This window comes from Bactrocera latifrons, unplaced genomic scaffold (assembly GCF_001853355.1).
Source record: "Bactrocera latifrons isolate USDA-ARS-PBARC rearing strain unplaced genomic scaffold, ASM185335v1 scaffold_109, whole genome shotgun sequence".
Lineage (NCBI taxonomy): Eukaryota > Metazoa > Arthropoda > Insecta > Diptera > Tephritidae > Bactrocera > Bactrocera latifrons.
The window spans coordinates 634,537-649,555 of NW_017534508.1; the positions used below are offsets into that span (position 1 = coordinate 634,537).

General features: G+C 36.8%; 2 protein-coding genes across 2 annotated transcripts in view; one reads left to right on the plus strand and one right to left on the minus strand.

Moving 5' to 3' along the window:
• The window catches only part of LOC108971657, a 122,321-nt gene that overhangs the window by 70,691 nt on the left and 36,611 nt on the right, over positions 1-15,019 (plus strand). The window contains exon 5 of the mRNA XM_018937881.1: positions 11,545-11,676. Within this exon, the coding sequence (XP_018793426.1) occupies positions 11,545-11,676 (132 nt within the window). The remainder of the gene's footprint in view (positions 1-11,544; positions 11,677-15,019) is intronic.
• On the minus strand, positions 5-2,586 carry LOC108971660 (beta-hexosaminidase subunit beta-like). Its single transcript, XM_018937895.1, has 8 exons — positions 2,413-2,586; positions 2,280-2,359; positions 2,025-2,208; positions 1,661-1,764; positions 1,235-1,553; positions 814-943; positions 543-744; positions 5-472 (listed from the first exon to the last, which is right to left on the minus strand). Exons 1-8 carry the CDS (start codon positions 2,513-2,515, stop codon positions 35-37), a joined length of 1,560 nt encoding a protein of 519 aa, XP_018793440.1. The 5' UTR covers positions 2,516-2,586; the 3' UTR covers positions 5-34.

Below are 15,019 nucleotides of genomic sequence, written 5' to 3' on the forward strand. Positions count from 1 at the left end.
CATACTCTTCAATGTCTCATCACTGCACTCGCCTCTAGCACATGCCGAACCCATTAGCTGGTCGCGCTTCAATACCCCGTCCGATCATACGACAGTTGTGCTCCTCCAAACGCAAGCGCGCTTTTTCAGCATCCAGTTGCTCAAGGGGAGACCACAAACGCTCGGCCAACGCACTCACACGCGGAAACGTAGTTGGCAGCACATTATGCTCATTGATCCACTCACTCCACAAGCAGGCTTCGCCGCCAATTACGTGGGATTTTTGCGATTTATTGCCATTAAAGTTAGTCGGTTCGACATTATAGAACTTCTCCCAGTCGGCGCCAGTGTCTAACACATACAGATACCAGCCATCACTCCTAACGACATCTTGTCGCTTTTTCGTTAGTGTTGCCGCAGCGTTTTTGTAATCAAACCAAATTTGTGCGATTGTGCCTACAGGCCAGTCCATATAAGAGTTTTCGATCATGGCCTGTAAAAAAGTGAAAAAAATTCATATATTACACCCATTTTGATGACAGCGGTATTTCCCTTTAGTTAACCTCCTGCCACACCATCTGCTTCCATCCCATTGCAGAAATGTTCGCGGAGAATCGCTCCAAATATAAATAGGGCAAGTCTCCATTGTCCAGTCCATGTGCCATCAGGTAAGCCTGAATGTCGGCATTTGATTCCCAGCAAGCCGAATCCACTTCATCGACGCCCAAGTGTAGGAACTTGTCGGGAAAGAGGAACTTGATTTCACTGTAATTTATTTAAAGTTTCTGACGAACAGATTAGTACTTATAGAGTTTGTCGTTGTTTAACACAGACCTGAAAAATTTATGAAGAAAGTTAAAAGTGGATTCTTTAGTCGGATTCAACGGTCCCAATTGCCCTTGGAATTCGCCCTCACATTTCGTTAACAGTTCGGGATGTGAAGCTGCCCATGAAGCGGTGTGCGCTATAAAGAGATGATTGTTAAACATCTTTCTCATCCTAACTTCAAACTTTTTACTTAAGAATAAAAGGAAAGCTCATATAATGCACCATCATAAGTAAATTACTGTTCTTCTTTGAGAAAGAGTAATGTTATCAATGTAGTCCTTATGAACTGCTTTAAACGATTCCATTTTTCTATTTAGTTCAACTCTTTGTGGATTCTTAAGTTCTTTTAATATACTGTATACCCTCACATTTAGCTTATATCTCTACTTTGCGTTTGTGGTACTTTCCACTTTCCTTTTTTCTGTACCTGGCGTATCGAATTCCGGCACTACCCTTATGCCTCGTGCGCGTGCAAACTTCACCACTTCCTTCACATCGGCCTTGGAATAGGTCAGTTCCGGCCGATAAGCGCCTTTTGCTGACAGCTCTGGAAAAACGCTTGAACTGTAGGGGAACGCTGAGTCATCCGTCATGTGCCAGTGGAAGACGTTCAGTTTGTTGTAGGCCATTCCCTCGATGAGTTGCAATATTTTCGCCTTGCTCACAAAGTGTCTTGCCGAATCCAACATTAGGCCACGGTACTTGAAGCGAGGCTGATCGTAAATTTCTGTGCTGCGCGTAAGTAGCTGTCAGTAGTGGCGCGCCGGGTGGCAAGAGGAAACGGTGGTGCATGTAATTTATTTCATAAAATTGTGTGGCATTAATGGTTTAAATTTGTCACTTGTTTACTCACCAGCCCATTTGGCATTGGCACCAACAGTTGGGAGAATGTCTCCAGACCACGTAGTATACCCCAAACGGAGTTGGCCCGCACTACGCCGTCGCCGCGTACGTAATCTGAAGCGTGTGAAAATTCGAAAAAGTTATGCGAAAAGTAAAAAAAAGGCAGCTTTTATAGAGTGGCAGTGAGATAAATTAAAAAGATAGGGCCGAACGAGTGCAAAAGATGAACGAGTTGCGATAAAGGCAACGCTCGTTCGCTTAATTGTACTGTTTTGTGGCGCTTGTGGTTGAAGGACGTGCTGGCTGCCACCAGCTGCCACCGTCGCTCCACTGCCAACTCTATCCCTAACTATTTCAATTATTTATGCACTCACATGACTCATCCATGTCGAGATGTGGCAAGTCTTCGCAGGGCTGTGTCAGATTGACGCAGATTTGCTGGATGATGCCAAGTATGGCGGTGGCAGGGGCGCGATTGTAGCCTTTCGCCGCAGCGGCAATAATGTTGGCATATCGTGTGAAGGCGCTTTGCAAGAGCGCACAGTTTTCGTTCACCGCCTTAAGTAAAAGCAAAACGGAAAATTACAATTTTTTTAGTGCAGAAGTAAGGAAATTTTATAGACACGCACGATAAATTGAAAGTTGGAGCTATTCACCGCATAGTACTTGTTACTCTCCACTTGTTGGTAGGGCTTGGGCCAAATCTCACCTTCGGTTTGCATAATTAGTAAATTGTAATCACTGAGTACTCATTTGTTTTACCTATAGTAGACTTGAACTCTGGACCAAAGCTGAGGTATCCTCCATCGGCATTCAATTTGCCGCAGAATACGAAAAACACAACTAAATTAAGAAAAATGCGCATTTCGAGCGTATTTACGAAATTGTTCTGTATTCTGTCAGCTTAAAAACTATACTGTCTTAGTACTCGTTCAGTTGTGGTAATGTTAGAAGCAACTAGACTGATAAGAGAAACGGTACTTTGTATACTTTATTAGGGAACCACACCTTAGCAAATTTACACAGCTGCGATCCTTTTTTTGCATTTCACTGTAATCAGATAATTATACTTAAAATAATACTTAGTAGTTGCGTGCCCTGCAGGAAAAACTGAGAGCAATTGGAGCAAGTAGCTATTCTCCCACTGATTCATTCAGCCATATTACGATATATATATATATTCGACATTATAGAATATATATATATACATACGTTCTATATATATATTAAAAGAAACGTTTCCCAATTAGGAAAAAATTTAAAAGAATTACTCAACAAAGGTCAGCTGACATAGTTTCTATTACTAAGACGCAATTCGAAGAGCACTTATCTTTCACAACTACTTCTCACCTAAGAGATTGAGCCACATGCTTAATCGCTTTTAAAGAGAAACTTTAGAAATGACCTCCAGACAGTCGGATCCAAGTAAACGGAACAGATCCAGTTTTTATATGGCCAAAGACTGTGAACTTCGCACAATTTCTCGAAGTTAGTTTAGAAATATGTTCTCTCGCTAAAACAAGAACAGAACCCGTCTGAAAAGGTAGATTTATATAGATAGAAACTATTTTCCTTTTCAAATATTTAACTTTAAGTCGACGTATGATTTTATCCAATTTAAGTTCCTTCACGCGTTCATTTTCAACTTCAAATTGCGCCTTTCTTCAGCTTATTTGAGATCACTAAAATATGGCGAAATAATGAGCTGACGATTGTCGTCGTTTTGTGGGAGGGATTACAATAAATTTCGCGATGCTTCCAAGTCCAGCCTCTAACTCAAGCCTCTATAACTAAACCCTCCCACTGCCACTAGCAATAACATTCGGTTTTTTTTTTTTTCAAACTCTACATTGAGTCAAATGGACTCACTCTAAAGCAACTCCGCAGGGCAAAGTGCAGGTTTTCATTGTTATCGTTAGTCCATTGGCTCATAGTCGCTACTCTTAACTTTTGCACCGAAGTAAGATCGTTTTATTAAGCCAAAGCTTGCTCGAGGAAAATTTTAGTTTTATGTAATTCGTTTGACTTCGGGAATCCGTTATAAATGCAATTGTTTGGCTTCTCATTTTCAATTTTTTTGCTTTACTTTGTGCGGACTTCCTTGTCTTCAGCGGCTGATTTGCATTCACAGGTCAGTACGATTTTGTCCGAAAGAATAATAGAAATTTACAAAGAAAGTTGATTGTGTTCATTCAAATCATTCAAATGCATTCACTCAGTTGAAATGCTTGCAAATGTCCGATATGTGCCATATATGTACAATGGCATACTGACAGCATATTACAGTTTTGTCTACATGTACTGACATATGTACAACAAATATATTTTCTTTTTCGCTTGCTTCTTCACTTTTTCTCTCTTTTTGACTTTATTATGGACTAATTTTATACCCAAAGGCTGAAGTGAAGTAAAATTTCGCTAGCTGTTTTTGTTGAAGCAAAAATTTACGAACGAAAAAAATATTTTGACTTGCATTCCTAAAATCTTGTGTTCGTCTATAGCAAAGATTGTTTATAATTGACTGAGAAGTTGCGCTGGGAAGCAAAAGTTGAGACTATGACTATAAGCAAAATAACTGCTTAAAAATAAGCTAATAATAACAAGCCAAAAATCAAAAGCTGGTGAATCTTAGAGCATGTTTGCCCGTCGTCTTTTCGTAGCTAAAAATGTATGCCATCAATATTAAAATTTGTGATAGATAGTCTTCAGTATCTTCTGCTTACTATAGATATACATATATATATATCCAAAAATATTCGGTTCCATCTGAATTCAGCGCTTTCTTACTTGTTTTCGCATACACCCATACATATGCATTTAAATTGAATGGGTATACGGTTTAGTTTTATTCTTCCTCTTTTTTTGCTATTTTTATTTCAGTTTGTCTTTTTTCGTTTTGTTTTTGTAAGCTTAATTGAATGTGCAATTTCGCGTTGCGCCACTTATGGGCGTACAAACATATACATACATATTTCCTACCAGTGAGGCAATTTTGTGTGCGGAGTTATTTCAATAACGACAACAACTAACTGGTGCCATAAAGGCTGGTTGAGAATTAATTCTAACGATTCAGAAAATGGTTTCATTACTCAGTGTTACGCTATGATTTTCTAACCAGAAGTGTATACGATTAGAATATGCATATCGTCAGCTAAAATGCAAAATAACGTAACATAACTTTTCATAAGTTTACAGGCGAAGGATATAATAGAAATCACTCGAATCGAAATAAAATTTGAGTTTTAGTTATAAAATGGTTATATCTGCCAGATTTTTTTTTTCAAAATTCAAATTTTCAAAAGGAGCAGTCGTCAGCTCTTTATAGGTATCTGTATTATAATTAAATATAGAAAATTTTCAATTTAAACTTGAACTAAATCTCAAATAGTAACTCATGTTTACTAAGCCATTTATTATTTGGTTGAAAGTGGAATCATCAGTGATGCTCTGAATCTAAGATCTTGAAGTCACGCCGCTGGACGTTGGCATGTAACTAGTTACTGAGCGAAAACCAGCAAATTTCCTTGCACTTGGCACAGTCACAGAAAATTTTTAATTTTCCCAGTTTTCTGTTTTTTGCACGCTTCGTTAGCAAATCTCAGCAAGCGTTTCGGCCAAATTGATTTTTCATAAAAATGTGTGCAGCGCACAAACAACAGGCGAAATGCAAAAACGCAAACGCCATCAGCGGCGCTTAAAAGCCTTCCACCATGACGCGCGAACAGTTTGCTACCCACACGCTGAGCCGGTTAAGCGTTCAGATATCTTGATTTGAAAATCTTAGCGCCATCTCTTGAACATCGGTATCGATTACAGCGCGGTTATCGCAATACCTTAATTGCACTCAACGCTTTGATTTGTTTCTGAGTTTATTGAAAGTCACACCACGCAATTGTCACACCGCTCAAATTGCCGCGCTGCGTCCATGCGGCGGACGGACACTTCATTAGCAAGACGTGACTTTTCGTCGGCCTACACAAATATTTTGTTTACCGCACTTGAAGTCGCAGTAGCTGTTGTTGTCGTTGTTATTTTTGTGTTTACGGATATAATTACTTGTATTGATATAGAGATCTCCATATATAATATGTTGACGTGTAAGCGCTGAGTCGATGCTGCGTTTTGTTGTCGTTTCTGCACAATTCTTTTGCCTGCGCAACAAAAGCAACAAACAACTTATTTGCAGCGAAGATTTGTTAACAAAATAAACAGAGAAATCCTCTGACGTTTAAACCGATTGCGGCCCACACGCAAAAATCACCATGAAATGCACTGGAAAAATAAATATTGGGTAGTCGAAAAATTCTGTTCGTATTTTGTCAATAGATGTCGTTGAAGGCGTCCAGTGTTACCAATCACATTGTGTCATACAACAACTGTTAAAAAAAAGGTTGAAAAATACGAAAAGACTTTTTCCACTACCCAATATATCTTAAGTAATTTAGTGATCTTTAATGAGTAATGGGTTTTACAATTATTTCCTGGAAAATAAGGAAGATAACTGTTATTTTCTAAATAGAAAACAGGAAAAAGCTGGTACTTGGGTCACACCGAAGCCTGAATACCCTTTAGAGGTGCCCTTTTTTATGGTATAAAAGATTATAAAAATATCTTTATCTGGAGTTTATATAATATAACAGGTATTTGCTATAGTGGTCCGATATTGGCCTCTGACAAATAAGAAAAGTGAGAAAAGGAAATAAAGAAGAAATTTCTGGTCGATATCTCAAAAATGGAGCGACTAACGCGCATATATACAGACGGACGTATCTAAATTGGCTCAGCTCCTGTTGCCGGTCTTTTATTGATATACTTTTATAGGGTCTTCGACGTTTCCCTCTGGTGCCACAAACTTCGTGGCAAATTCCATACACCCTTTGCATATTCAAATAACACATTCATACGATTATATAAGACTTAGTCTATAAGTATAAAAATATATTCTTAGAACTTTTTAGAAGAGTAAATGATGTATTTTGTTAAATGCCCTTCGCGTGGTTGTATTACACCAAGGCTGTGCTAGATTTGTTATGTTTTTCTTCCGTGTATCACTGAACAAGTTTTGGCCACGCTTCTAATCCGGCTCATTGGCTCTCAGTCGGCTTAAGCCTTTGTAATGGAAATCAAATTATGGTGTTATGGATGTGGGCTTAACACTTGCATGACCACATTAAAAGAAAAAGATCTAAATTTTTTAGTTTTCTGAGTGCTAATTCGTATAATTCAGGAAATAGTCATAATATATGAACGTAGTCGAGAATGGGTTAAAATCGTATAGCATACTCAAGAACGCTCCTATTTGTTTCTATCAGGTTGATTGCCGTGCGATTACAATACATACAAACGTCTATTAGATAAGAACTTAAGTGCTCGAACGCTTGTTTAGCAGTAATGAGCGCTTTATGAGCTAATTAATCAATTATAATGAATTATGCACGCCTTTTTTGGGGCTAAGAAATTTTAGTTGCCGCAAAGAAAACGAGAGCTGGCACACATGCGCACTATTACATTATATTATTACATACACATTTTAGACTGCATATACATATGTGTTTACAATTTTCAAACCACCAAGTACGGTAATTTACCTCAGGGTAGTTATTTCATTGCGCACCCATATAATCTGGTTAAGTAGCACATCTAGATTTGTGGACTGCCACAGTTGTCATCGCCACCAAACAAAATTTCACTAGCTCAGCGGTTTCTCTTATTTTCTCCATAATTTCATAGTTTTTATTTACGCGCGTATGTTGTTGGTATACATAGAAATGTACATATCACGCACCAGCTGCAAAAGCATCACAACTCAAATATCAAACAAATTTTCAAAATCATTTTTTTTTTTTATCAATGCTTATTCACTTATCTACCTACTCAAGAAATTTCATTGTCATCACTAGCATACTTAACTGGAAAACCACTCTTAGGTGCATTTTTGTGTTAATTGTGTTCTTGCCTCCTGAACACTTGCCGTTTTCGACTTATGACTCTTTTGTTTAGAGTGTGCGATATGTACAACGTTAATAGCTTCATAGCATAGCTCTTGAGGTGTGCCATTATTTGCTTAAATAAACGTGCTTAACTAATTCTTAGACACTTGCGAAAGTGTTGCACAAACAATGGAAGTCATAAATCAAAGCAAGTCCACGTGGTGGCCAATCACAAGCTCTTACGACTCAATATCGTCTTTTAAGCACACACTATCGAACTTCCAAACTTTAACTAAAATTTTAGATATAGAAAGTTCCACAAACGGAATAAGAAATGTATCTAATATTTTTGTGATCTTCTCAATATATTCTAATAGGCATATGTATGTATACATTATAGCAAATCAGAGTCATAGTCTTAAATAGTTTGTTTTATTAAAACTTGTATATATATATATATATTTATATGTTTTTTCATATGCAATTTTTTCTTAGAACAAAGGCGAAAGCACAATATTTTCTTTAATCAGCATTCATTAGCCAGCTTTTTGCGTTTTTTTTTTTGCTCCGATGAGGTCATTTGATACCTTCATTTTGCGCATTTGCGTTAATATCTTTATTTTTACTTGTCCACCTATCACGACAGTGACAATGCCAAACAAATTCCTGACTCAATATATGGTCATGAAATTTACAAAAGTTTTATAAATAAACACATGACTTAAACGAGAAATTAGTAATTTTCATAAGCACATAAAGACATACATATTGGTTTTAAAATAATGTTTTTCATTATTAAATACTTGAAATTTTTCTAAATATTTTGTTTACTACTTCTGCAAGGAGTATGCACGAAAATTCCAAAACTGAAAATATTCTCGTTGAATTCGGCTTTGATGCAAAATCCTATCTTTAGCTTTAATTATTTACACTCATACATCCAGTTTTTAACATTGTATGCAGTATGTATTGTGGGCAAAAAAAAGTAAGACTTTTGATTTAAGTTTTGCGTGAAACCACATTCGTACGGCGATCAACATCAACTGATGATCAACACGTCAATATATTTTAAGTAATTGGTGATTAAAAATCAACTATTAACGGTCAGAGATCCAACTAGCATTGTTGGAATATCGGAGGAATCAGTGAGAGCCAATTTGAAAGATCATTTGGATTTAAGAAGAAAAAAAAACACTATTGGTTCGCGTTAACTTCTGTGAAACAATGATTTCCCAACACAAGGAGGTCACGAAACATAGTATTACTGGTGATGAGTATTGGAACTATAGGTATGACCCGGAAATAGACGATCGGTCTGCCGAATATCGTGGCAACGGTGAATCGACCCTGAAAAAACTACGTCAAAGCAGGTCAAAAATCAAGGTTATGTTGACAGATGGCTTCGATTATCGAGGAGTGGTGCGCACCGAACTTCTCTCGACTCCCGAAGTTGTCAAAAAGGAATACTATTTGAGTATTATGCGTCGTTAGCGCTAAGCTACTCGCGACTATTCGCCTGATTTAGCTTTGTGTGGCTTCTGGCTACTCAGCAAACTCAAATGACCGCTTTCTGAAAACCGTTTTGAGTCAATTCAAGACTTAAACTTGAATCGCAACACGCAGTGAAGGCTATTCCCGATCCGAGGATTGGAAAAAATGTTGTCATAAGTGTATTGTGACCAAGGGGTTTTACTTTGAAGGGGGCAAAGATTTTGAAGAATAAATTAAGAATTTTAAAATTATGAAAAAGTCTTACTATTCCTTGCTTTTACTAGTATAAAAAATTGTTATAAACTCGCGTATAGCTGCGCAAGTGTTGGCTACGCCAATAAAGAAGAAGAAGTAAAAAAAAATTTTGCGTTTAACTTCATCGCCGATTTGTCAGTTAGAAATTTATTTTTCTGTTCAGGTATTTTGCTTACAAAAGAAAATGTCGAAAGCCGTATTCTATGGAATATTCAAAGATGCTAATTAGCTCCATTGCTGTGTATTGTAGCTGAACAAAAAACCTGATCCAACAATCAGCAACGATCTGAGCGCTTATAGCGTGCTGGAGCAAATAAACTCATTACGAAAAACTCTCTTAAACCGCCAAACATGTTCTCTTTGCTACTCTTAACCTTGAATTGGAGGCAAACTTATCGCAAGTTTTGTCTTTACACTTCTTCGCTTGCATTTCTTTGTGCCCGCTCTTGCATAAGCTCTCACTTCAGTTGTCTTTTAGTCGCTCGCTTCTTTCAACTTCATATTCACCGCAGTTCATTCATAATTATCGGCGTATCTGCTTAGTTCCCTTTGTTCTTCATGTTTCACCGTTGCTTGTGTTTTTGTTTTGCTCTGCAATCAGGTGTTAATCGTTTGCTGCCGATTGGTGTTTTATGTTGCACCGAATCGGCAGTGCATTGAGTTGCTTTTAACTCGTTGCATTCAAATCGCATAACTTTAATAATTTAGTATTTATAAGTATTATGTTTATTTTCAAATATTCGAGATTCCACATTGGCGATCCATATCGAGCGTTAGAACAATAACGGGTTTGGCAATAAAATAACCAATTGCGTCGATTTGTTTGCATTTATGGCCTTACAGCGCTCCATTTGCGGCAACATTGTGCTGGAGGCCAGTATCAAACACACATACATACAAACATATTAGTATGTGTGCACTTGGGCACGTTGCGACTTCCACATGCTTCATCATTTCTTTATGGCAGTGTAAAACTGAGGAAATGAGAAGAAAGGTAGTAAAACTCGATTGCTTTCTCAGATTGGATTTACTCGTACACTTACTTCTTGGGTTTCATACCGACTTCATGGCAGTTAATTGCCCAATTGACCCAACATTTTTACTTCGCGGTGATTAGACGGTCAAGCCGCTGTGCCAGAACGCCCCAATAAAAAATTTAAATGCGTTAGAAAGTAAAGGCGAGCCCGAAATTTAGAATTAACTACTCGCATGCATATACATCTGTATATATTTATATACATATGCTCGAGTATATATTTGTTGTACAGCACCACTTTTCCTTTTCTATCACTGTTATGGCAGAAATGCAACACTGTAGAGCAAAAATTTTGAAATGCGTTCAAAAACAGGTGTTTCGGCAACTGAAGTTTCGGTGTCAACTTGAAAAAAATTCTTCCTCGTTTAAGTAAAAAACAAAAAACGACAAAAAAATAATCAGCTTCACCTGTAACTCTTGCCAAAATAACTCCAAAAATTCTTTGTTTACTAGCGTACTAGCTAAGTATTTGGACCACGAAGCAAATCGTAAATTTCTAGTGCGGAATTCTCGGGTTTCTGTTTTGATTTTCGTTTTAACCTTTTGCTAACTAAAGTTTTATAAGAAGTATTCAAAAGCATAACTACAAACATATGTACATATGTGATGACGAAGGTGGCGTTAGATGCGTCGTGCAGCGGTCCGCAGCTCAATGAGAACTCGATGAAAATAATCATTACAGCGGGCGACAGGAGCACAAAGAGCTCTTCAAATCTGCTGCATTGGCTCAGGCGAAGCGTGCGACGGGGACTGTTTGTGCGAAAACCCAAAAGTAAATAATTTTTTGTATGCGTAATTGTGTAACAGCACGAACACGTGGTTTCGTGCGTAAGATGACAAGCAACTATGCGATGCGAATAGCAACAACATGCAACAAAAGTGTGATTTGTGTCGAGGTTGTGTAAGCATGTGCCTGCATTGAGTGTTGTTAGTTTTAAGCAACATGTTGACGCAACATGCATACTGCCTAATTGTATGCAACACTTGTGTACAATTCGGTGTACTTTTTTGTATTTCATGAGATTCAAAGTTTTTCTAGGGTGTTTTAAAATTATTTATTTTAATTAAATTTAAAAAAATTAAAATAATATTAATAAAATTTCCGGATTATTAGACTGTTAGACAACGAACCAACCATTTTGCGTAAAGCGATATTTAATTGATTTTTTTTTCTCATTTCAGAAAAACGTTATCCTTCACAAAGTGTTTCTGCTACACCTTCGACCACATCTACGGCAGTCAGCACGCCCACGGGAAGTGGCGGTGGAAATTTAAAAGTGAAAACTCCGCAAACAGTGAAAAAAATTGTTAAAGGTGAGTGCACTTTAGTTACTCAGTAGACAAAAAGCGAAATTTAGCCAATTGAGGAGCTATTTTTATGGGTTTATTGAAAGAAGGAACTTTATTTAAAATAAAAAAAAAAATGAATTTCAAATAAAAAAATAAATAATTTAAAATTAAAAATAATTAATTTAAAATTAAAAAAAATGTATTTAAAAATTGTTTAGCTTTATAAATTTAAGCGAAAAAAGCATTTTAAATATTATTGAATGATAATTTTCACTCATCACTTCATCAATGCGTCTTATTATAAAATAATTTGTTAGCAAGGAGTGAATAAAACCGACAAAACAGATCAAAAATGTTAATTGCTTGAAGCAAGTTGCAAGTTGAAATCAAATCGAATTGCCATTTTCCATGCAAACTTATTAAGGGAAAATTCATGCCGTTGGCCTAGTTTCATATCTAAGAGATTTATACAAGCACGCATAATCGGCTTGCTGGGACGGACTGCGTTAATTTGACAAATGTTTTGACACATGCCATTTAATTGAGCAAAAGCGTGTATAAGTCGTATAAAATGAAAGGAAACTACGAAACAAACGAGGCAATTAAAATGAGAATGAAAACCACGAAAGTCAATTTGTACCCACCTGATTTGCACGCCTACTTCACTTCGGAACACCAACGAACGCAACGAATAAATCGAATTAAGCAAGACACGAAGAAAGGTTTTTATCAACCATTAAGTTTTGTGTATTAAAAAGCCACGAGAGGTTTTTATTAGCCCTCCAACGTTTTGTGGTCTTCGCTGACATTCATGGATTTCATATCTTGTATTCACAAATCTAACTGCTTTAGTAGAAAAAACGTGGACATCATTTGAAAGACATTTTCAACACAAACACGCCGGACTTAGATACTTATGAATGTAAGTAAGTTATGCGTGTGCGTTAGGGCAATTTATAACTCTTTTTGAGATAAGTGCATTTAAAGTCGAAGACAAAATATATTAGAATGAAGATTTATGGCTAGAAATCTAAGGGGAATGCAGGCGTAATGTGAAGATATTATCATTTGTTGGACGGCGATAAGTGTGGGTCTAACGCAGTTACAAGTACAACTTAATTCATGGGACACCTAGTGCTACTATCACTCTTTTATGAGAGGGTTGTAATACACAAAAAAAAAAACAGGTTTCTCCAGCATAGATCTTGCATTGATTTGTGCTGGCATGCGTTGAACACACTCCATTGTTTCACCAATTTACTTAAGGTTGGAAAAAAGGTTAAATTAAACATTAGGTTATGAGATACACAAATGTACGCACATACACACACTCATAAACCACAATTTCTCAGCGTTGACAAAAACTGCGCGGTCGCTCCACATAAAAAAAAAAAAAAAAAAAAAAAAAAAAAAAAAAAAAAAAAAAAAAAAAAAAAAAAAAAAAAAAAAAAAAAAAAAAACAATGCGCAACACCCGTGCCTTTTGGGAGCTCGCATGTCTTCTGGGTGAGCGTGACGTTGCTGCGGACTTATTTACTTTTAATTTGCCGCAGTTTATGGAACGCGTTTGTGGTAGCTTGTTTACTTGCCAAAAAACAGTTTATTGCTCTTGATTACCGCCGTTTGCTGCGAAATGTAGAAACCACAGTCACATATACAGACACACATCCGCACGCGTTCGTGCATGTGCATTTTCGGTTAAAATATAAGCGATCTAAAATTGTTTTTGTAAAACAAAACAAAAACAGCAAACTTTATATATGTTGTGCTATGTAATGCTGTAAAATAAAAGTGGAGCATTTATGGCATTGGCATACATATCTGTATATGTGTGTGCATATCTCAAATTTGAGTAAAATAGCTTGAAAAACTTTGAATTATGTATTTAGACTATTTTATTGCTATTTTTATGCTTAAAGCTATTTAAAACCACTGTAAAGTTTTGCAGCACCGTTAGTACTATTTAATATGCTTACTTAAAATACTAATGAACTCATTTCAACATTATTAATTACATGACCATATCATGGTAAGCTATGCTATGTCAATGTCTGAGACTCAAACCAAACATTTTGGGGATTTCTTATTATTGCTTATCAAATTTAAAAACACACTAAATACATATGTATATATAAATAGCTACTTAACTCATTTCAATTTGTGTTAAAAAATATATTGATGACCGTATGTGTGTGTAATTACGACTATGTACACATATGCAGACATAATTTTCGGATGCGCATAATTTTTAATTAGTGTAACGCCAAATTAAAGCTTATGGCCAACTGCTTTGGAGTTGTCGATTCGTCTTCGGCGGCGCTTACACCATACACAGAGTGAACGAATTATTGCGGCTGCGTATTATACCAACGTTATGACATATTAGCGCCGCCTCACACTCAAACAAAAAAAAAAAACAAAAAAAAATCGGAATTGATTCGTATATTGATTCGTGATGCTTTCACAGATTTTTGTTTTGACAAGAAAATTTCATTGCTTATGCAACGCAATAATACAATTTTCAGTGGAATTCAGAATTGCAGACTTGCAGCGTAACAAATGCTGTTCACGAAGTTTTTTGTTAGACGGAAGTGAACACGAAGAGAGAAGGAGCTCATTTCGATCCATACAGCCTAAGCGGTGAGAGTTGATCGGAGTTAAGGTCCAATGAAAAGTCTATCTAAACACGTTTTTTTGACAAAGTTCTCTTCAACGACAACTTTCCGATACCATTTTGTAGCGCTACTTGTCCCTGGCTTCAAAATAGGCCCTAGTTTCGGTGATCACCTTTTTATTCGTCGGTAATTTCTTCCCAACGAGCATTCTTTTTGAATCCAATAACGGTAATAGTCGCCAGAACTGAAATATTCTTTTTCTTCAAATGCGCTCGCTTCACCACGTCTAAACTTACCATACCAATCATTGATGGTTGATTTTCCTGGGACGGTGTCAAGAAACTCATCCTCAGGCTAAGTGTTTTCTTTAACTGTAATCAATTGTTGTAGCGCCATCTATGAGTCAGGTCGAGGACTTTTCAACTGATGAATAAGGCATTATAATAGCGATCTCTGTTCTGGGGAATGTTTTAGAATGTTTTGTTTTGGAAGTCGCTAAACCCCACACAAACATCGATGCGGTGTCACATAATGTCATGTGACGAATAATGACACACACAAAGTGTTCAAAACAAAACCGTTCGCCTTCAAAGCGAGAGTAATGCTTTTGGCACCTCATCAACTCAACGACATCGCTTTTGCTAATTCACGTTCATGCAATCATTCGCATTTGCAAGCTATTGCAATGGAATGCCGAAATTATGTTGTGGATAAAAATCTGGTAATGCATGGCAACAGCCCGAAATGAAATTG

What these genes read in the sequence shown, in the direction of transcription:
- LOC108971660 (XM_018937895.1), bottom strand. Translation starts at nt 2,515, where the DNA reads ATGCGCATTTTTCTTAATTTAGTTGTGTTTTTCGTATTCTGCGGCAAA. An exon ending in GCTCCAACTTTCAATTTATC is followed by an intron (nt 2,209 to 2,279) that starts GTGCGTGTCTAT and finishes CTTTTACTTAAG; the next exon opens with GCGGTGAACGAAAACTGTGC. An exon ending in TTTCTTCATAAATTTTTCAG is followed by an intron (nt 745 to 813) that starts GTCTGTGTTAAA and finishes AATAAATTACAG; the next exon opens with TGAAATCAAGTTCCTCTTTC.